The 22,821-nt window shown below is 44.2% G+C and overlaps 1 protein-coding gene across 2 annotated transcripts in view; it reads left to right on the forward strand.

The window, feature by feature from the left end:
* The first annotated feature begins 513 nt into the window (after positions 1-513).
* The window catches only part of UBQLN1 (ubiquilin 1), a 38,575-nt gene continuing 16,267 nt past the window's right edge, over positions 514-22,821 (forward strand). The window contains exons 1-3 of one of the 2 annotated variants that reach the window (XM_005296815.5): positions 514-1,045; positions 17,438-17,589; positions 21,949-22,067. In XM_005296815.5, the coding sequence (XP_005296872.1) occupies positions 884-1,045; positions 17,438-17,589; positions 21,949-22,067 (433 nt within the window). In that variant the 5' untranslated portion in view covers positions 514-883. The remainder of the gene's footprint in view (positions 1,046-17,437; positions 17,590-21,948; positions 22,068-22,821) is intronic. The other variant, XM_005296816.5, reaches the window with a different exon arrangement.

Here is a 22,821-nt window from a genome sequence, read left to right on the forward strand (position 1 = left end):
CAACATGCATGTGTCAGGTGAGATGCATGACACCATGAGCTAGCTGCTCTAAATAAAGGGGACGCAGATTTTCACTCATTGGGGCGGGTGGGCTGTACTTGGTGCTTAACCTTACTTGTGCCCTAGTCGGGCATGAGGCCTACCCACACGGCCTGGAGCGCAGCTATCATGTGGCCCCTTGCTGTGCACTATGCAAGTTGCAGAGTGAAACTAGGTCGCCTGGCTGCTTCAGAAGCCTCAGCAATGAACAAGTCAGTCCTGGGCACCGTGAACACTGCACGTGCTGCGCTGGGAGTGGCCTGCGGGCACCAGGGACCCTCCGTCCCCACCCGGTGACAGCGGAGCACTAGGAACGGGGGGACTCTCCTGGGTTCGAACCAAGACGGTCGGGAACTACTGAGGACTCGCTCTCAGACGCTCAAGCGGAAGGCAAAAGGCCGCACATGCGCACTAGGCAAAGCGAACGCACGCACCATCGCTCTAGCCTGGTCAGGTGACATGCGCAGGCGCACTGGTTATGCATGCAAACCGGAAGGAGTCTCACGGCGGCTAAGCTAGAGCCTTCGGTCGGTATTATGCTTGCGCACTGACAGCAAGTCGATACTGCGCAACACCCGTTGCACATGCGCGCTAGGCTGACCTGTGTGCTCCACGCCAGGCCAGACAACATCCCTTTCTAGTAACTTCCCTCATTCGCAACGTCATCAGTGCGCGCCGCGCCTGAGATGGGTTGTTTCCGTTTAACTCTCCGGGAGTGAGAGTGTTGCGAGTGTTTCCCGGTGTTGGCGCGCGAGAGGCAGCGGCGGTGAGGGGCCGGGTTTACGTAGCGTGCCCGCGCGGCGAGAGCGAGAGAGACCTCGAGTAAGCGGCCCCCTCCCCCGCCATGGCCGAGAGCGGAGAGAACCCCCCCGGGGCCCGCAGCCCCCCGGACTCCCCCGCCCCGGGAGGCGCCGCCTCCTCGGAGCCGCGGATCATCAAAGTCACCGTGAAAACCCCCAAAGAGAAGGAGGAGTTTGCGGTATCCGAGACCAGCAACGTGCGGCAGGTGAGGGGGGCGGGCCCGGGAGGCCGCGCCGGTAGCAGCGACGGGGGAGGGGGGCGAGGCCGCGCAGCTTCCTGCTCCCGACTGAGTTTCCGAGGCCTGGGGAGCCATAGCCGTCCCGCTCCCGTGGGGAGAGGCTGAGGTTGGCAGCGCTCTCCCTCAGCCGAGCCCAGCCGCAGTGCGGGGGCCTCCTAGCCAAGCCAGAGCCCTGCCGGGTGACGAAGCAGCGCCCCGCTGTGTTGCCGTGTGCGCTGCCGCTGCCTGCCCTGGCCCTGAGTATCGCCCGCTATAGTACGGTTAGCGCTGCTACCAGCCGCGTCACGAGCCGCTGGGGCCGACTCGCCCACGGGCAGCGAGTCCTCAGCACTTGCCTCTGTAGTCCCGTCGGCGAGAGGAGATGAGTGGCTTTAGCTCTCATACTGTGAGCTGAGCCTGAGCCCAGCCATCTGAGCGGTGCTAACAGCGGGAGACTGGGCCTCGAACTGACACGCATATTGCATGGGTTACCAGTCAGGCGGAGGTTGATGATGAAAAAGGATAGTAACAGCCTTCATCTGACAGTCCTCGTGGCTAAAGAAAGGGGTACAGCGTGTAGTTTAGTTAGGGTGTGTACACGTGATGTCTTTACCCTAAAAAGAGTCTTAGCACTTAAAATTATATTGATAAGGATACTGCCAGTGTAATGCAGCCATAGCTGGGAGGGAATGTGCTCGTGCCATTATACAGTAGTTTCTCCAATGCTATTGTCTAACGACCATGAGCTGTTAGGGTCTTTTTCTGTATTCTAATGAAAATCAATTTGTTCCTTTGCATCTTGGGTTCATAGGGAAGAACGGCACCTATTGGAGCAAACCATTTCCTCATACTTAAGTCTTTCTTTGGAGACCTTCCATCCAAGTATGGACCAGGCCTGATTCTATTTAGCTTAGGAGAACCCTGAAGTTCTGTGGCTGCATGTCATAGGATATTAACAGTTAAACTGTAAAGCAACTAGCTGTAGAGTAGAAGTTTTCCTGCCAGTGAATGATACAGGCTTTGCCACACTAACCGAGCTACAAAAACCAAAGAAACGTTGCCCATTAGAGCTTGTTTCATGCTCTTATTAAAAAGCGCTTAATTTTTGTGCATCACTGGAGCATTCAATGTATGCAACTTGAATTTACCTCCATAATGACTTCAACCAAAGCTGTTCTAAGCCTTTGCAACTAAGTGTTTTGGAACACGCCCAGTGTGTAGAAAATTTTACCAGCTGCCTACTGGCTGAAGGTCATAACTTCCTAGCCAGATAAGGATATAAAGGACAAGATGGGAGCTCCAGTAGCAAGACCTAGAATCAACAATCTGGTTAGAAACACAGTCTCTTGCTGCTACTAGGAAGGGGTAAGATGTTGAAATTTCTACCAAGGCATTCCCTTTGGGCCCTGCTCAGGAATTTGATTTTGTTTTTTTAGATCAGTTTCTGGCTACTAGGCCAGAATTTTCATTACAGTCTTCCTCTGGCAGCTTTGCCTATTAGGGATTGTCTATGCTACAGAGTTAGGTCAGCTTAACTACGTCTTTCAGAGCTGTGAAAAATTTAATTCCCTGTGCAATGTAATTAAGATGACTTAAACCCTGGTGTAGAAACTACTAGGTTGACAAGAATTCTTCTGTCAACCTAACTACTGCTCCTCAGAGTTGGGTTTACTACAGCAATGGAAAAACCCCTTCCATCTCTGTAATATTTGTCTACACTGCAGCAGCACAGCTGCAGCTAACATTTCCAGTGTAGACATACCCTTAGCTTCTCCAGAGCCTCCCGACTGCTGCAGTGGGGTAGGCTCTTTGCTGCGTTGCTCGCGAGCTTCATTTTTGGACTTTTCTTACCTAGGCAAAATTCCAGTGTGCTTTGTTACTTCTGGCTGCTTTCCTAAGCAGCAGCTGTGTGAAACTGACAATTTTTTCATTTCCCCCTTGACCTCAGAGTTCTGAATAGCAGTTGTGAAACTGATTAGTCTTATTTCACTCTTTTGCCAAAACTTTGCAACTTTCGACATTAGAGCTGAGATATTCAAAGCCATTTCAGGGATGTAGACAAATCTTTTGCTGAAATTAATAGGCAATATGTCTCTTTTCTCCTATATGGCTTTGAGCATTTCGTTGTTTGTGGGCTACAAATAACAACTCTGCATCATTTTACATCTGGAAATTTGTTTTTCAGAGTTCTTATATTCTGTATAGGAACTAGTTTAGGTCTCTCACTTGCCATGAAAAGCTTTACACTTGAAAATGGATTTTCTAATCCCCGCTTAGGTGCTATCGTAATGGGTTCATTATAAGTATCTGGGTAGACCAATGTACTTGTGCGTGACTTTTTATCATTAAATATCGTTCCTTGGATCTATATATGAAATACATGTACAATAGATATATAAATTGACTACTTTTTAAAAATGTGATATTTTAATGGAGATGCACTCTCTGCTAGTAGACAGCTGTCTAAAAATTGGAATTGTTATAAACTAGTTAATAGAGAAATGAAATAGTTTCCAAAAATAAACACAAGTTTTGGACTTCAGGTGATTTATAGAATATATATATACATAAATTGCAAATACTTAAGCAAATTAGTTAAAATTAGATCCAGCTTTTACCTGATAAGACCTTGGGTGAAATGCTGGCCCCATTGAAATCAATGGCAAAAGCTACCATAGACGTCAGTGGGGCCAGGATTTCATCTCTGCAATAGTTAATGCCCCGCTAACATTTGAGAAGATTTAAGGTCTGAAGCTCCTGTAATACTTCAGATATTAGCAGCTCTTGCTATACAATCATATTAACCTGTTGTCGATGCTCACTGTCAGCAATGGATGTAGTTGAACCAGTGCTAAAAATGGATTAATTTCAAGTGTAGACAGTACCAAATAGTTTTGAACACCAGTTCAGCTGCATCTGTTGCTGACACATAGTCAGCACTGGGTCCTGTTGCTAGTGTGGGCAGGGACAATGATGTCCTCCGTAGCTACAGGAAAAACATAGAAATAAGGTGAGGGTCTGAACTTGTGTGGGCAGATACAATAGCCTTTCAGTTCACCTTAAACTGTATATCTGTAACGAGCATAATTCCTTAGTCATTTGAGACTTTATTTTTGAAGTTCATTTTAAGAAAAGTTTACTGCACAGTGAGTTCCGGAATAGAACAGTGTGACAGCACCCAGGGTTGTGAGACACCTCACCATCAACTGCCCTTAGTGTGAGGAAGTCTTGTTTGTGCTTGCGGTGTGGTGGATCAGTTCCCTGAAACCACCAGCCTCTGGCAGCACAAGCACTGACTTCCAGGCCTCCGCAGGCCTTGCTCTGTCTGTACAGGTAGCGTGTGATAGGCACACACTAAGTCCCACCCTTAGAGCATTTCTTGCAATGTGTCCAGCCCCTTATCTGCTAACACTCATCGAATTACCAGGTCTGCTGTTCCCAAAGAAACAGTACAAACGAGCTTGTAAGCTTCAACTTTCTTTCACCACTGTGCTTAGCACCACAACATTTAGATATATCTATAGTGAAAACAAGAATAAATTTATAATCAAAGAACAAAGATTCAAGTTACCATGATAAGAATACAAATGGTTACACAGAAAACAAAATCATAACATGCTTTTTAGAAACTAAACTTAACTATCAAGTTATCCTCTTATCTGAAGATTCTCACCTGAAGTTCTCTCCAGTGTTTTCAACCAAGCCAAGTAGGTTGAGATCCCACTTTCATGAAGCAAATTCACTGTCCACTTACTTCCTAGGTGAGGGATAACAGGGTGTCGTCTTTGTCCCTCAATTACAGCAGAGAAACCTTAGATATTCCTGCCTTTCCTCCTCTGTTTGCTTCTTCTATTACTTTTCTCTCTGAAGTTTTTCCATAGTCCTTTATTAGCATTCGTTTCAGACTGGTAGGAGGAGACCCATTGTGAAACATACAATACTTAATTTACATGTAAACAGTCAGCTATATAAACATTTTTTCTCTGACAGAAAACCTGTTTTTCATTTTTACTGGTAGCCAGTCCCTGGACGACAGATGTTTCAGAACATAATTTTCAGTGTATACAAATACGGCTACGATTATGTCACGGAATCCGTGACTTCCATTGACCTCCGTGACGTTTTCTGCCCTGGGGCTGGAGCTCTCAGCCAGGCCCCTCCCCCCTGCAGCTCCCAGCCCCCACACTGGTGGGGGCACCCTGCAGCTGTCCAGTTGGGGGCATCAGAGGGTCCCGCAGCTGCCCAGGACAAGTGGTGGGGACTCCCCGCAGCTGCCCAATTTGTCAGGGATATTTTTAGTGAAAGTCAGGGTTGGGCCATGAGCTTCCATAAATTTTGGTTTATTGACCATGACCTGTCCATGACTTTTACTAAAAATGTGTGACAAAAACGTAGCCTTGTATATAAATAACTCCTTACACAACATTCATACATGCATTTCACAATGATAGTGATGACCAGTGTGACACCAGCTTTTATGACACCTAACGTGACACTCTTTGGTGAATTAGAATGTACATGCAAGATCCAGACTGTCTACATTACACAGCTTTTAGCAACATGGCTGTATTGCTACAGCCATGCCGCTAAAAGTCGTGCAGTGTAGCCGCTGTTTGTCAGCTCGTCTCCTGACAAAAAACTTCCACCCCCGACGAGTGGGGTTAGCTTTGTCGGCAGGAGAGCGCTCCTGCCGATAAAGCGCTGTTCACACTGGCGCTTGTTGTTGGCAAAACTTTTGTCTTTCGGGGTATGTTGTTTTTTCTTAACACCTCTAAAAGACACAAGTTTTATCGTTTAATTGCCAGTGTACACAAAGCCCCCGTGTAGGGTGTATTTAAGCAAGGAGGGAATGTGTCTGGAGTGTTTTTGTGCTCTGGTGATCCCTGTGTGCCACAACAGCCTCTTGGGGACCATTACAGCCATGCATAGAATAGAGCAGCACGCAGACTGCTCTAACTTGCATCAAAACCCAAATAAGCTGTAGGCAGCCTAGTTGACTGTAAAGGTGAAATATAGCCACCTTTCTCTTTCCCAGCACCTTTAGTTTCTGTGCTGAGCACAGGTGGGCCTGACCCAAAGACTGGGGCCTATATCTTCACTGTTTTTGAAATGGGTCTACTACTAAACTTGCACAACTGTACAAAGATTTGTAGTATATTGAGGGATGAGGAATAGCTGTAAACCTGCTGACTCCAGACTAGGTAAATTATTTGGCTAGATATTTCATCTTTTGTTTGAAGAAACTATCACAGATATAGGAGCATGCTGACTGCTCTTCCAGAAGAGGCACATTCCAGAATGTTCTTGTATTCAAGGGGATAATTTTGTTAGTTCTTTTTCACTTAGATTGTTTTAAAAAGAGACGTTTTAGGAGAGGTCCTAGGGAAGAGGGCAAAAGTGGGTGAGGTGGGGAAGAGGAAGTCATTTTAAGGGCCTTTTGTTCCTTAAATAATCTCTCCTCCTATTTGTAGTGTATGACTTAAACTGTGTTTGAATGGTAAAAGATGTTGGAATCAACCAACTTAAACAACTTTACTGTTTTCATTTTTAGGCAGTTTACCTTGGAAGAGTTAAAGCTCACTGGGCATTCACTGATGTGCTTCTTTGTGTTCCTGAGCTCATGCTCTCTGTTAATCTTTCATGCAATCCAGGGTTGAAGTTGGCAATGTTCAAGGTTCTGAGTGTAATTGGTTCAGTGTTTCCATACGCATACATAAAAATCCCAAAATGTCAAGTCATGCATTATTTTGTAAATACTACAGTCCCGTGGCAGAAAAATGCAGCCTGCTTTTTCTTTTTAACTTGTATGCAAACAGTCCACTTACATATTAAAATGCTCCAAACATACATAGAAATATTCTATAGATTGTTTGTAGTTGTCAAGGCACTCTTATTTTAGGATCCTGTATGTAAGTGCTTATAACTCTTACAAAAAATTACCCTCAGGACTGAAATTTTTCATGTTTGTCCTAAGCTCACAGGTAAATCTTCTCTTGGTAAGGTTAGTACAAGGCAATTTAAATTATCGAACCATAGAAAAAAATTTCAAGTATTTCTGTGCTCTCATGATTCCTTTTTTAAATTTCAGCCTTGCCATGGAGTGTTTCTTGTCCTCTTTCAAGTGCGTTTGATATGTTTGGTAATTTCCAATAGATTAAAAATAAGATGCCACATATTTTAAAATAATGTGCCGTGCACGTTATACTGTACTCAATTTTAAAATGCTGCTGGAGTGCCTTTTTACAAGCGTACATGCACACGTATAGCTTATTCTGGAGTTCTGCATGATAAAAAGATAGCTATTTGTGCATTACTTTTCTCTTTCTCTTTAAAACACCCAAAGGAAAAAAGCTATTAATGGAGCACTATGGTTGAACGTTTAAATGCATAAATCATACAATTCAAAATTGTTATTGGTTCCCACAATTACAGCTTAGCCACATTCAACATATTAATGCCTGATGTTGAACAGTGTTAACGTAATTATAAAACTATATATATGAAATGGAACAGAATGTTGGCACCATATTTTCATATTCCTGATGTGTGCAGTTTGCTTATATTCCTGTAAACTAGTGTAAACCAATCCTTTCTCAATGATTTTTCTCACAGTCCACAGATGGATGAACGGTATAACATAGGTGTGGCTTTCATCAACCTAGGTTCACTCTCAAAACTACTGAAGTTACATAATAGTTAGACTTACTGCTCTTTCCAGCTATTGATAGTGTGATCTGTTTGATTGTTTCTAGTTAAGCATCTGAGTGCATAAAAGTTTCAAAAACAGAGTAAAAATTTGAGTTTTTCTTCTATTCCCTAAACTACATGTTAAAACCCATCAAACTCACAGCCAACTCATGTGAACTGACTCATCCTTGCAAATCATCAACTCTTCTTCATGCATTTCTTTTTCTTAACAAACAAACAAACACTGCAGGGATTAATTACTCAGCACTTCATAACTTAAATTCTTTCTCCCACATTCTGGAAACTTGATTTAAAAGCTGTTCAAGAACAACAAAAACGTACTGTTTGGTAATGGTGACTTTTTTTAAAATGTGTATTTACTTTCCTCCAAAACCTGGATAAGGTAGAAATAGTGCCATATTTAAAAAAAAAAGAAACAACAACTTTATACAATCAAGAATTTTACCAACATTTTTCTGATAAATGATTGACAGACAAATAGTTAAGCATCAAACAACTGTAAGAATAAAGGTTTGAAGTCTCTTGTAATCAAATATGATTTTTGAGTGATAATTCCAAATGAAGTAAATTGTCTGTGCTCCATCACTTTTTTCTGTAAATCAGAATTGTCATGAAAGTTTATAAACCAAAGCGCACAATCTAATTTTCTTCCCTATCTTGATGGTTTTTTTAAAAAATTCATTCACCCTGGGTCTGTTGGGAAAGCAGAACTTTGAAAGGCTGCTCTAAATACTGTTATGAATTCAGTCCACAAGGAAAAACTAATCAATGAAATACTTGGTTGCAGAGGAATCATTGACAGAATGGCAGTGGGTGGTCAGATACTTGATTTGGATAGGTGAGATCTTGGACCACATTCTAAAGTATTAAGGATTGTGTGCTGAGAGGGAGGAAAAATTATTTGTTTGGACCTGCCCTTGTTGATGGGGTTGATAATTTATGTTCCTTATCACTAAAATTTACCATACCAAAGAAATATTACTTTTAGTAGCAGAAACAAAGCAGTCTAATAAAAAGTTATGTCAGACGTTAAGAAGGTAAGGTTAGTTGAACTTTAATAAAATCCCTTTTAAGATAGCTCTGGTATTGCCTAAAATAAACCTACTAGCTTTTCTTTGTATGTTACTATGTTTTTGGTTCTGTAATGCCTAATTATAAATTAGGTGGAAAAACTAACCTGTAGATGCAGTGTATGTATTTTTCTCAAGCAAACACTTGCCGTTTTATGAGCAGTAGCACTTGAACTCATTTAGTTTTCTCAGTGAGAATGTCACTAAATTGTCTAGCTCTGGCAAGTTTAAATTTAACACCTTTGTAGCACTCGTATGCTAAAAAAGGATAGTTGGCTGGGTTCTCGAAATGTTTTTCTCCTTAAAAAGGTGATAGTCATAATGGGATTCCATGTTAACTTTCTAGCGATCTAGTTCCAGATCATTTTTCTCAGTTTATAGGAATATAGTGCTCTTTGTCACTTGATCTCAAACCACTTTACAAAAGAAGTGAGTATAATTATCCCTGTTTTACAGATGGTGAAATTGAGGCACAGAGCTGAAGTGGCTTGCCCAATAGTACCCAGCAGACCAGCAGTAGAGTTGGGATTAGAATCTCTTGGGTCCCAGTCCAGTGCTCTTTCCACCAGACTACACTGCCTTACTAATAATTTTTTTTAAACTGACAATCCTACAAATTCAGCCAAGGAATTGAAAGAGATTCTTTCCTGCTCTCTCTTATCACAAGAAATGACAATTCTGCAGATTTTTGGGGTTGCAGATTTAATTGAGGTATTTGGACCATCAAGTAGAATATTGGTTCCTTTGTGTAAGACAGAGGGCATGGCTACACTATAAACTTAAGTTGATCTATGTTAGGTCGATTTACAGCCACTGTAGTGGTAATTACTGCAGTGGTTCATGTCCGCACTGCCCTTCTTCTGTCGGTGGTGTGCACCTTCACTTGGAGTGTTTCCACCCACTTATGAAGGGCATTGTGGGGCTGATAGCCGGGGCTCTCCGTTCTGTGCGCAGCATACCGCCATGAGGTGGGCTCCCTGTGGGGAACAGGGCAGCCATACCTGGCTTCTCAGCTCTCCACCCGGAGCATGGCAGCTGGCCAGACTCTGGGCGCGGAGCTCCCTGTCGGGTACAGCCATGCTCCAGTGAGGAGCTGAGAGCCTGGGGGGGACAGTCAGGCTAACAGCGGAGAGATCCACATCTGGTGTCCAGTTGGTTGCACCATTCCCAGCAGGGAGCTGAGAAGCCTGGTGCCAGCGGAACGGTGAAATTGACAAGAATGGCAGCCAGTATGTATAAGTAACAGAATGTCCACAGAGACATTGCATCACCCCAAATACACTGAAATAAGCCCTGGGTGTCTCGTGGAGGTGGAGTTATGTCAGTGTACTACGGCATTTACATCGGTGGGAGCAAGGCTGTGGTATGTACACTGACATAATTAGGTCGACCTAACGTAGTGTAGACCAGGCCTGAATGCAATCCAGCTAATTCTTTTAGCTGTGTTGCCTCTATTTTTAATAGGAATAAATACTAGTAAAAACTTATTTGTCGTTACATATGACTTGGAACATAACAGGGAGCAGCTCCGAGTAAGGTGGTGTCAATCTTTGAAATAGAACTGCACTTTTCCTAAAAGTCACTTACATAGATCTTGTTGTAACTCTTTCACCCAGCTACAAAGCCTGGACAGTCTCTCCTATAGTGTGAGACTGCCTGTATTTCACTGTTCAAAACAAAAGTCTTGTGCTTGGAAGAGTGAGCAGCTTTCACTTTCTTGTTTAGATGTATAAAGTTGCAGGCTGGCATTTTCAATGGGGCCAAAAGGTGTTTGGTGCCCAGTTTTCATGGGAGTTAGGTATCTAATTCTCGAGGCCTCTTTGAAAATCCTTGCTATAATAGCCCATACCTATGAGTTGTATAGGTATCTGTCAGGCTAGGCCACGATTGGTGGAGTCTCGTCTTTCTGGTTATTTTTATTCCCTTGGTTTTATTCCTTTTATTTCACAACACACTTTGTCTTCAGTCAGGCACATGAATGGGCACTAATGCATCCACAGCTGCTGTTTTTTGCTTACTGTGAGTCAGCATACTGTTTGGCTTACCATATGGGGCTGTGGAAAGGCAGCTCAGGTTTTCATTTTTTAATTTTCCCTAGAATACTGTTTTTCTGATTTTTTTTTTAAATGTCCTCCTTCACAACCATACTTTGATAGCAGACTTTGACTCCCTCAGGGAACAGATGGGCAGGATCCCCTGGGAGAATAACATGAAGGGCAAAGGGGTCCAGGAGAGCTGGCTGTATTTTAAAGAATCCTTATTGAGGTTGCAGGAACAAACCATCCCGATGTGTAGAAAGAATAGTAAATATGGCAGGCGACCAGCTTGGCTAAACAGTGAAATCCTTGCTGATCTTAAACACAAAAAAGAAGCTTACAAGAAGTGGAAGATTGGACAAATGACCGGGGAGGAGTATAAAAATATTGCTCAGGCGTGCAGGAGTGAAATCAGGAAGGCCAAATCACACTTGGAGTTGCAGTTAGCAAGAGATGTTAAGAGTAATAAGAAGGGTTTCTTCAGGTATGTTAGCAACAAGAAGAAAATCAAGGAAAGTGTGGGCCCCTTACTGAATGAGGGAGGCAACCTAGTGACCGAGGATGTGAAAAAAGCTAATGTACTCAATGATTTTTTTTGCCTCTGTCTTCACGCACAAGGTCAGCTCCCAGATTGCTGCACTGGGCAGTACAGCATGGGGAGAAGGTGACCAACCCTCTGTGGAGAAAGAAGTGGTTCGGGACTATTTAGAAAAACTGGACGTGCACAAGTCCATGGGGCCGGATGCGCTGCATCCGAGGGTGCTAAAGGAGTTGGCGGGTGAGATTGCAGAGCCATTAGCCATTATTTTTGAAAACTCATGGCGATCGGGGGAGGTCCCAGATGACTGGAAAAAGGCTAATGTAGTGCCCATCTTTAAAAAAGGGAAGAAGGAGGATCCGGGGAACTACAGGCCAGTCAGCCTCACCTCAGTCCCTGGAAAAATCATGGAGCAGGTCCTCAAGGAATCAATTATGAAACATTTAGAGGAGAGGAAAGTGATCAGGAACAGTCAGCATGGATTCACGAAGGGGAAGTCGTGCCTGACTAACCTAATTGCCTTCTATGATGAGATAACTGGCTCTGTGGATGAGGGGAAAGCAGTGGATGTGTTATTCCTTGACTTTAGCAAAGCTTTTGATACGGTCTCCCACAGTATTCTTGCCGCCAAGTTAAAGAAGTATGGGCTGGATGAATGGACTGTAAGGTGGATAGAAAGCTGGCTAGATCGTCGGGCTCAACGGGTAGTGATCAATGGCTCCATGTCTAGTTGGCAGCCGGTTTCAAGCGGAGTGCCTCAAGGGTCGGTCCTGGGGCCGGTTTTGTTTAATATCTTTATTAATGATCTGGAGGATGGTGTGGACTGCACTCTCAGCAAGTTTGCAGATGACACTAAACTAGGAGGCGTGGTAGATACACTAGAGGGTAGGGATCAGATACAGAGGGACCTAGACAAATTAGAGGATTGGGCCGAAAAAAACCTGATGAGGTTCAACAAGGACAAGTGCAGAGTCCTGCACTTAGGATGGAAGAATCCCATGCACTGCTACAGACTAGGGACCGAATGGCTAGGTAGCAGTTCTGCAGAAAAGGACCTAGGGGTCACAGTGGACGAGAAGCTGGATATGAGTCAACAGTGTGCTCTTGTTGCCAAGAAGGCTAACGGCATTTTGGGCTGTATAAGTAGGGGCATTGCCAGCAGATCGAGGAACGTGATCGTTCCCCTTTATTCGACATTGGTGAGGCCTCATCTGGAATACTGTGTCCAGTTTTGGGCCCCACACTACAAGAAGGATGTGGAAAAATTGGAAAGAGTCCAGCGGAGGGCAACAAAAATGATTAGGGGTCTGGAGCACATGACTTATAAGGAGAGGCTGAGGGAACTGGGATTGTTTAGTCTCCAGAAGAGAAGAATGAGGGGGGATTTGATAGCAGCCTTCAACTACCTGAAGGGGGGGTTCCAAAGAGGATGGAGCTCGGCTGTTCTCAGTGGTGGCAGATGACAGAACAAGGAGCAATGGTCTCAAGTTGCAGTGGGGGAGGTCCAGGTTGGATATCAGGAAAAACTATTTCACTAGGAGGATGGTGAAACACTGGAATGCGTTACCTAGGGAGGTGGTGGAGTCTCCTTCCTTGGAGGTTTTTAAGGCCCGGCTTGACAAAGCCCTGGCTGGGATGATTTAGCTGGGAATTGGTCCTGCTTTGAGCAGGGGGTTGGACTAGATGACCTCTTGAGGTCCCTTCCAACTCTGATATTCTATGATTCTATGAAAAGTATCTCATAATGTACCGTTTCAAATACTGAGATTCAGAAAAATGAATATGATTATTTGTCCATTGTGCCTGGCTAAAAGGTGCAACCAGCAGCTCCTCTGTTCCAAATTCTAGTGTAGAACGTGCTTGAGAAGGGTTTATTATATTGGCAGTTGTGTTGGAGATTGAGAAGCTAATGAAAAACAGTAACTTTGTTCAGGAATGGGAGATTAGAAGTCACCTGTACTGAAAATTGGTTTCTAGAGTACCCATTGTTCAACTTGTGTTCTGTTTTGGTGGGTGGGTTAGTTGGTTGGGTTTTCAAGTGCATTGTAAACTGGCAATCTGTTAGCTGTGGGCTTGGGTATTCTTGGCTTCCTTTCACCAGCCAGAAAAACTATTGCTGAAAATCACAAGTGATGGCTTGGATTTTCTTCAGTGTTTCTAGGGCTTCCTATTGTGTTAACAGATTAAATTCTAAAAAGAGGGATACTGTATCTCCATTTTGCATAACCATATAATTGCGACTGTTGCAAATGCAGATGATCGTTGTGCAGTGAGCTGCATGATGCAATCCACTAGGTTGCCAAAATGGCTCACAGTTCAGAATAGTTTTACTACCTAGGCAGAAGAGATTGCTTGATCAATTCCATGGCCGTGGTATGTCATGTAGGAATTGTTTGTGCCCTAGCTTGTCAGGGGCTGTTAGCATTTTCACCACTGGCATAGTCTCCCACCTTTTGTAATTTATTTATTTATTTATTTATTTATTTATTTGGGGTCATCTGAAAACCATAGATATGTCTGGGCAGAGAGAAAGGAGTGGTGCTGCTTTCTATGCCAGTATATTGATGGCACTGGATAGCATGTGGTTATATAATCTCCCACAAATTGTTCAATATCTTGACCTCTTGAATGAGTATTTCCTTCTAGAAATTGGTTCATACCAAATTAGACTTGATTTAAGGTTAAATTTAAAGTTAATACTAATTTTCATTTATTGCAACTTTAATAATTTTTTCTTCAGCTTTAAAGCTGCCACTAAACAATGTTTTAGCAGTCACTACTGTTTTTTATGACAAATCAGCGCGTGTAAATAGCAGTATCTAAAATGTGTCTTTTGACCAGGAAGTAGCCATCAAGGTCAATTAAGGTTAAAAAGCCCCCTAAAAAGAAAATTCTGAGCCATAATTTATTTTAGACCCTCATCCTGAAATGAGTTCCACGTGTGAAGAGCTCTATTGACTTAATAAAGCTTTGTGTAGGCACGGAGTTTTCTTGCCTTCACTGCCACAACACTACCTTCTTGTTTGTCTCATCCATCTTTTGTCTTGTCTTTTTTTTTTGTCAGATTTGCAAACTCTTTGGCCTAGGTACTGTCACTTTCTATGTTTATACCAGGGTCGGCAACCTATGGCACACGTGCCAAAGATGGCACACGAGCCGATTTTTAATGGAACGCTGCTGCCTGCTGGGCGGCCGGGACCCCGGCAGACAGCAGTGTGCCATTAAAAATCTGGCCCGGCCCACTCTTCTCCGCCCCTCCCACTGCACATGCTTTCCTGACCTCCGTCGCTTCCGGCAAGAGGTTGTGTTTCCGGGTTAGCGTGTCTATACCGCTACCTGGTGTCCACAGAGTCTGAGCGGCCCCGCCAGTGGGGGCAGGAAGAGGGACCCGGCCCCACAGGAGTTGCAGCGCCTGCAAGGCCTGTAAGTGGGGAAGGGTCTTGGGTCCCAGCTGCGCTGTGCGCCCGCCCTCCCCAAGCATGGCTGGCCCCGCTCCCTGGACTCAGGCAGGCTGCTCCGGGATTGGAGCCCCGGTGCCGGGATGAGCTCGGCTCTGTACTGGGGCAGGCCGCATCCCACAGCCTGAACCTAAGCCCAGGGGCTGCGGTTTGCCACCTGCTGGACCCTGCGAACAGCTGGACCGCGCCTCTTTCCCCACCCTAGATCACTGGACCCCACTCCCATTTGGCATTGAGGGCAGAACCCAGGAGTCTGGAGCCCTAGTCTCCATCTGCGCCCCCACCCCCTGGAACAACTAGAGCCCAGCTGGAAACCTAGGAATCCAGAGTCCTCACTCCCAGCACTCCTCTCCCGAGCGTCAAACACCAGCCCCTTCCCGGAGCCCAGGAGTCCCAAGTCCCATCCCTCTGCCTTACCCCTACCCCAAAACCCTGCCGTGACCCCTGCATCCCCTCACACACACCCAGCCCTGACTCCAGCACCCCCTCACACACACCCATCCCCCCTATACCCCGACTCGTGCACCCTCCCAGATGCCCCCAGCCCTCTGCCCTGACTCCTGCACCCCCACACGTACCCAGCCCCCACACACCCCAAGCCCTGAGTCTTGCACACCCCACATCCCAACCCCCACCCTGAGCACCAAATGGGAGCTCCTGCAGCGCACCCCCCCCCTCACCACCACATTCCCACCTGCACCCCTCGCACCAAATGGGAGCTACCCAGGTAAGCACTCCAACCCTGAGCCCCCTCCTTCATTCTAGCTCCTGGCCAGACCCTACACCTCAACCCCCAGCCTGCTTCTTCAACCCCAGCCCTGTGCTCAGTGCACTCCCACCCTCAGCTCAGTGCAGAGAGAGAGGAAGAGAATGGGCTCGAACCAGGGAGAAGGTAGGTACCCACTGTATGTGGGCAGGGCCGGGACCCCAGACCAGCAGCGGTCTGAGCCGCTCAGCCCCATGGCCTGCAAGGATCACCTCTGGAGGGCAGAGAGCAAAATAGTTAGCTTGCCTTGTCATTCTGTTTTCTGAGACTGCAAACAAAAGATGGCTTTGGTGCTATTGGTTGTATGTTTTTTGTTTTTGTTTGTTTTGTGGTGGAGGTATGTTCAGTACAACTAGGTTGAAGCCACAACATAGTCATAGGATGGAAACAAACTTTGGTCACTGCTAATTAGAAGTAGTGATCTGGATGTTGAAAATGTTGCATTTCACTATCAGTTCTACTGAGTCATTCCTGTTCTTTTGACTGATTTCTATAAATGTGTTCTATAATTTTTTTTCTGGTGATAAGAATACAAAGTTAAGACAAGTAAAAGCATATGCAACAGCTGTCCCAGTTCAGGGCAATTGCACCTGTATTTCCCCCCCTCTGTGGTCCACCAAGGGCACCCACTCTGGGCTCCCAGCCCTTCAGTTATCACCTCTCTTGGGCAGATATCTATGTTTCTCTCCCTCCTGTTCCTTGCCAATACTGTGATATTCCCAGCAAGCCATACTTTTCTAAACAGAGGTGGGAAATTTGCATTAACCTCTCCCTAGGTATTCCCCGGGAAATCCATTTAACACTTATTAAAGCAAAAGTCCATTCTTGTCTGGCATAGAGTCTCTTGAAATCCCAGGCATCACATCACATCACATCCTCTTCTCTCTCTCCCCCAGGTTACATTCAATCCTGTCCCACAATAATATATAAACTTTGCATTTCATACAATGGACCTCAGATATACCTAAACTTAAGATCTCCCAAGGATATTGAGGAAATTGCTATATCTGTCACAACAACTGCTTTCCATAACTTTGTAAATAACACACCAGTCCTGTAAAGCTAATGCATAGTATCATGTGCAGAAGTTAAGTGGTGAAATGATACACTAGTCAGAAGTATTTCAAAATAGCGTGCTGTATAACCCCCATGAGAGCAAGAAAATCGAGTTAGATGGCCATGGTAGCATTAGCTCAGCTTAGCTATGGTTCTCTTATATGTGCTTTGACTATAGGAATTTGACCCCATTTCAGTACATGACGATGATATAAGAACACTGGAAATGCTTCCTTTTGGGAGGTTGTAACAAGCCTAACATTATGTTAATACTACACTGTCAAAAATGGGTTTTACTCAGTGTGAAAATGCTGTTTTCAAATACTTACATCTGTTACAGGTGTTAATAAGAGTTACACCTCTTACATATATACCTATACAAAATTATATGAGAAAAGCTATACTTGAAAAAGATAACCAAAATCTTTTTTTCTCATTCCTTGACATTTAAGCTTTTGTTGTATATGAGGCTGTTGCAGGAAACTGTTTAAAGTTAATCATTTTCTAACACTATTGATTGAAGTACTGCTTTGAATGTACAAATAGGAATGATCTGACTTCATCGTCATTGTCAAAAATAAAAAGCTGAGGGAGCATTTAATAAAGGGGGCATCTATTGTATGAACTTGAAACATAATAGTAAACATGCTCAAAATAACTTCACCAAATCTCAGAAGTTATTTAAAATAGAATACTTAATGCACTGATTTACACATAATCACATGAACTTTTTCTTTCCAATATCTAGTTTAAGGAAGAAATCTCTAAGCGTTTCAAGTCCCACACCGATCAACTTGTATTAATATTTGCTGGAAAAATTTTAAAAGATCAAGATACTCTGACCCAGCATGGGATTCACGATGGACTCACTGTTCACCTGGTCATCAAAACACAAAACAGGTAACCTTGCTGATAAGCTGTCTTCTGTTCTTTAGCTGTAAGAAACCAAATAAACATTCTTGTTTCCAAATTAGACAACTCGTGTTGTGCAATTACTAGGTCTGGCTAAAAGACACTATTCTTACTCCTGGTCCTGAGGTCCCTTGCAAAAACATGGGTGGAAATCTCCAAACTCTTGGAAATTTTTTGTTCATTAAATGCTGCAATAGCAGGATAGTGTGAGTGTCATTCTCCTCTCTTGGCAGTCATGTGCCACCTTCTGAACTTCACCACTACACTTGGAACTTTCCAGTCAGCTCCTTCTTGACTTCAGTCAGTGAAAACTCCTTGCAGGAGCTGGGCCTCTACAGTCACAGTGCTCTTTTCATGAGTATTGTTTGCCATGTTCCTCCCTTGTAGATGGGTTTAGGTTGCTAATAGTAAAAAACAAACTATTTCTGTTCTTTGGGCACTCAATCCTGGCATGTGGGTGCTGAACACCAGCATTGTTTGTTGCCCTATAGTTTCTAAGGTGTTTCAGTTTTCACCTCTCCAGGATGAAGGCAGCCTCCTTATCAACTTCAAACCATGCCCAAATGGCAGAAAAATATCTGCAAAAGATGAACACATCAGCTGTATTGTTTACCTTTAAGTCAATCTCCAAGTATAGAGCAGAAGCCCTATTGGAATTATTTTTATTGATAATACAGGTATCACCAGGACACCAGTTTAATCTTAATTTCCTTTATTAAATTCAAAGGCCGAATACTATTTATACAGCTACTCCAAATGGGCCTTAAATGCCTAAGCAATCATACCCATACAGTAACATGCAGTTATAAGCATTGTTCAGGTACTTACTACAGGATTAGACTGAGGAAGTTCAAACCCACATTGGCTGGCTTCACCTGGACAGCAGGTACTAGTAATGAACTTTTTATACTTTATGTATCAGAACCTATGTGACTCTACTCACTGCTTTATGAATTTATTTTTTGTTAAAGCCATGTAGAACCACCCCGGATGATTGGGGTGGCTTCTTCAAGACTTTTCACCTGTTTTATCAGTTACCTTCCAGGTCCAGTTTTTCCAGTTAAGCCACATTCCAAGCCCAGTATTTTCAACTAAGCATACCATTTTTCAAGGCCTTCCCCCAACTGCTAACCACCTCCACTTTGTACAAACTGCAAATCATATATTTTCTTTAGCCAAGACAATTTAATGTTGTCTAATCATACAAGCATATGGCTGCTTTCACAGGCCTTTTGTGCAACAGAGGGCAGTTCCATTGCAGTTGTCCAGGGTGCATGTAAGCGGTGCTCCGGGGATGTTCCTTACCTTCTGCAACAGCAAACTGCACCAGAAGCAGCTGAGGGGATGTGATTCAGGGTTCCCACTCCTGGCCGCACGTGGCTAGGTGAAAGATTTCCAGTCTCACCTTTTCCAAGGGCACTCCTGTGTATCTTGTACAAGGCTGGGCTGTAGTGCTTCGAAGAGTAAAAAAATTAAAGCAAAAGACCAAGATGGCAAATGCTAATGAATACCAAGACACTATCAGCACCTCCTGAGTGAGCATAAACCCAGTGTCCTCTAGTGGGGTAGCTTCACCTTTAAAGTGTCCAGAGCCATCACTCTTGAAGTTGAGGTTTCCATCCAGAAATATGTATGAGGATGTAGACTGGAACGGAGAGCTAACGTGAACGGCTTTTGATGGTGGTGAGGCTCCTACCATCGGTGGGTATCCATAGATCCATTTGGCCAGAGGACTGTGGGTTCCACCAGTAGGTCTATTGAAAGACCAAGGAGACTCCGTATGTTGGAGAGAACCTGTTAGTGGAATAAGTGGAGATAGCTATGCAGAAGACAAAGGAAAGACAGGGCACAGTGAGATGTTCTGGATCAGCCCTCAAAAGTGGGGAAAAAAAGGAAAAATTTGGGAAAAGTTCCCCTTCATGTTGGTTTTCAGATTGATTGCCTTTGCAGGAGAGATCTGTATGCCCTGCAGGTGGTGGTCAGCTTCGACGGCAGCAGAAGCCAAGGATCCTAAGCTCCCTCTGAACAATTTTCAAATAACCAAAGGAGTGTAAAGAGGCATCAATGCATACAGTCAGTGTACCACTTGCTGTAGCCCGGCTGAGTCTTACTATCTGGTGACCTTCGTCACATCAGACATGGGTCCTGTTTGGGGCTACATGATTAGGCTTTCAGAAAACCCTCCGAATTACATGTCTGCCTCTGTCCCTGGAAAGCACTTGGCCACTGTTTTATCAGGAAGATATGCTACAGAAGAACCAATCTCTTTTGGCTTGTGAAAAAGTGTGAATTCCAGGTATTTCATGAGTCAGAGACAAAAGGCCTATGCCGGATCTCAGAACAGAATCATAATTAGTCAAGGAAGAATTCATTGTAGTCACCTTGTGAACCATCATGCTTCTAGGAGAAGGCAACTGACTATGCTCTGGATCTCATGGATGGGTGGTTCCTCCATAGCACGTTGAATAGCTCAGATTGTAGGAATAGCTGTTTTCTGTGGCCTGACATCAGTGCTGTATTCTTCTCACTACATGCCTGCTTGCAGAATTTGGGAGTACATGTTGCTCTATTTGGATGAATGGCTGATCAAGGATCCTACTTTGGAGGATGTCTTCATACTCACCACCAGTATGTTCGCATTGCTCTGGTATATGCGTAAGCTATTAAAATCTTAACTTGTCCTCAGCCAATACATGGAGTACCTAAAAGCCCTGCAAAACACAGTTCAACTGCAAGCATTCCCATGCCATGATAGGATCCAAGATATCACCATTCTGGTGGCTAGGATTTGTCAGCCAGAAAATAGCATGATCAGAGCTGACATGATAGCTGGATTTTATGGATGAAATTGTGGTATACATGGCACAAGACAACCTCAGCAGACCCCAGAATCCCAGTTGAGAGCAAGCATTGCAGGGACGGTAGGATAATAACCAACAGGGCTGGCTCCAGGGTTTTTGCCATCCCAAATGGCGGAGGGGGGGGGGCCGCAATTGAGATCCGCGGCAGCTCCAGCGTGCTGCTTTCTTCTTTGGCGGCAGGTCCTTCCCTCCAAGAGGGACCGAGGGACCTTCCGCCGAATTGTCGCTGAAGAGCCCAACGTGCCGCCCCAAGCACCTGCTTGCTCAGCTGGTGCCTGGAGCCGGCCCTGATAACCAACCTCTGGGTTTCACAGGCCTGGTGACAGTCCAGGGACACATCTGCAATTAGGAATGGGCTTTGAAATGCGTGTATGTCCAAATGTTCAGTCCCTCCCTGTACCAACTTGGTTTCTTCAGGAACAACTTCATACCGATGTTCTGGAGATGGGGTTTGTACTGTTAGAAGTGAGGCTATCTTCTGTCTAATTTCCTGTGAGTCAGTGTGTTCACATTTTTGGGACTGGTCCAGATAATTTCAGCAAAGGACAGATTGACCTGTCCAAAGCTGAGCTGATCCATCAAGTGCAGGACTGCTATCCTGACACTGAAAATGAGAAATCTGCCATGACTGAGTTTGGGAACAGACTTGGTCATAAACTTAGCCAGGTTTACATAATTGTGCTCCCATTTTCTGAAGAGTTCTAACTTTGAATAGACAGTAGTGTGCAGTACATGTTACAACACTTGGAACCCAAAATGACTCCGTTTTGTTTGTATTGGTCTGTAGACTGTTTACAGTTGTATCCACAATTGGCATTCACCAGATTGGAATTGCCACAGTGCTCCACCTAGAAATGGTTAGGTAGGACAGGGTTTTACTTTGCACTGTCAGATAATTTGGATGTCTGGATGGTTTTGTCTCTCTCAATTTACTTCCAATGTTTGGGCAGGATAACAATGGGAAGGGAAATGGATTGGTACCTGCTATTGCTCAGAAAACAGCTGAAACTTATCAGAAATAATGGCTGTGGTACTGTGTTCATTGCTTCCGTGACTGGCTGAAATCCTACTCATGGTTCCAACGCAGTGAGGGGTGGGGTTTGGGATCTCAGTGAAAACATCAATTTGGAATGATAAAACATACACAATCATCTTTGTAACCCTATTTGAGTTTAAATCTTTCCTTTTAGAGATTGTCCTGGAGAATCTTGAGATTCTGGTTTTTGTCTGGGTGGGGAATATGAGTTTAATATCCAGTTGGGCAGAAAATAGAAATACCCAAAGCATGTCCCCCCCCCCCCCTCCCCCCCCCCAAAAAAAGCCAGATTACTTGGTGTCCATATTTAAATAATGGTATTGACACACTATATGAGAATAGTCGTAATTTATATTCTGGTTATTTCATGCTAAATTGTCTCTGGTTCATTCCGGAAATCTTTTAAATTGCCTCAGTAAAGTGGTTTATAGTTTTAACTTTATTTTTCAGATCACAAGATCATCCAGTACAGCAAACGAACACCACAGGGAATACTTCTACCACATCGACATCAAGCAATAGTAGTACCTCCACACCAGCCTCAACAAACAGCAGCCCTTTCGGTTTGGGTACGATTCTTTGTCTGCTTTGTTCTTGTGGGTTAAGAACACTGCCCTTCCCTTAGTTGTTACAGCCCATGTGCCAGACATTTAGAGAAAAGGGCTTAATTTCAGCATTCTGTCGTAGGAATCTTATTTCCTTGAAATCGTCCTGTGTGGAAAATCTTGCATAGGAGTATTCCACGTATGCTGCTGCTTCATATATAGCACATGAACAAATAGCAAGGTGCAGCTGGTGTTTCATTCCAGCATTACTGGTAATGTGAAAATTATAGAGCTGCCTGTGAGCTGTGCATGCTCTACAGTGTATCTGGATTGGTCCAAGGAGTGAGGGCACTGCAGAAATTGGGACCCTTGTGTCAACCAGATTGTGAACAACAGTGACAAAATTGCTACACCACCTACAAGCTACCTACCCACCTACTTCTCTGACCAAATCGAATCACTGGGCCTAATAGCTCTATCTTACCTTCTCTTCCAGAGCATGCATTTCACAAGAACAGACTGGCTCCTGTTCTGCAGTTGAAAAGTGTTTTTTTTCCTGCTACCCGCCCCAGACTTAGCACTGGTGATTCAGGCCCTCTATCTCTTCATTTTCTGAAAAATGAATAGAATAAAAAAGTTCAACTTAGTAAGCATTTGCTGTTGTGGGTTTAAAGTGGCTCAAATTTCACAAGTGATTTTGGTTGCCACAATTTTGGGGTCAGTTTGAAGTTATGCAATTTAGGCAGCGTGAAGATTGTAGAAAACTATTTTACCTTAT

Source organism: Chrysemys picta, chromosome 6, assembly GCF_011386835.1.
Source record: "Chrysemys picta bellii isolate R12L10 chromosome 6, ASM1138683v2, whole genome shotgun sequence".
NCBI classification, from domain to species: Eukaryota; Metazoa; Chordata; order Testudines; family Emydidae; genus Chrysemys; species Chrysemys picta.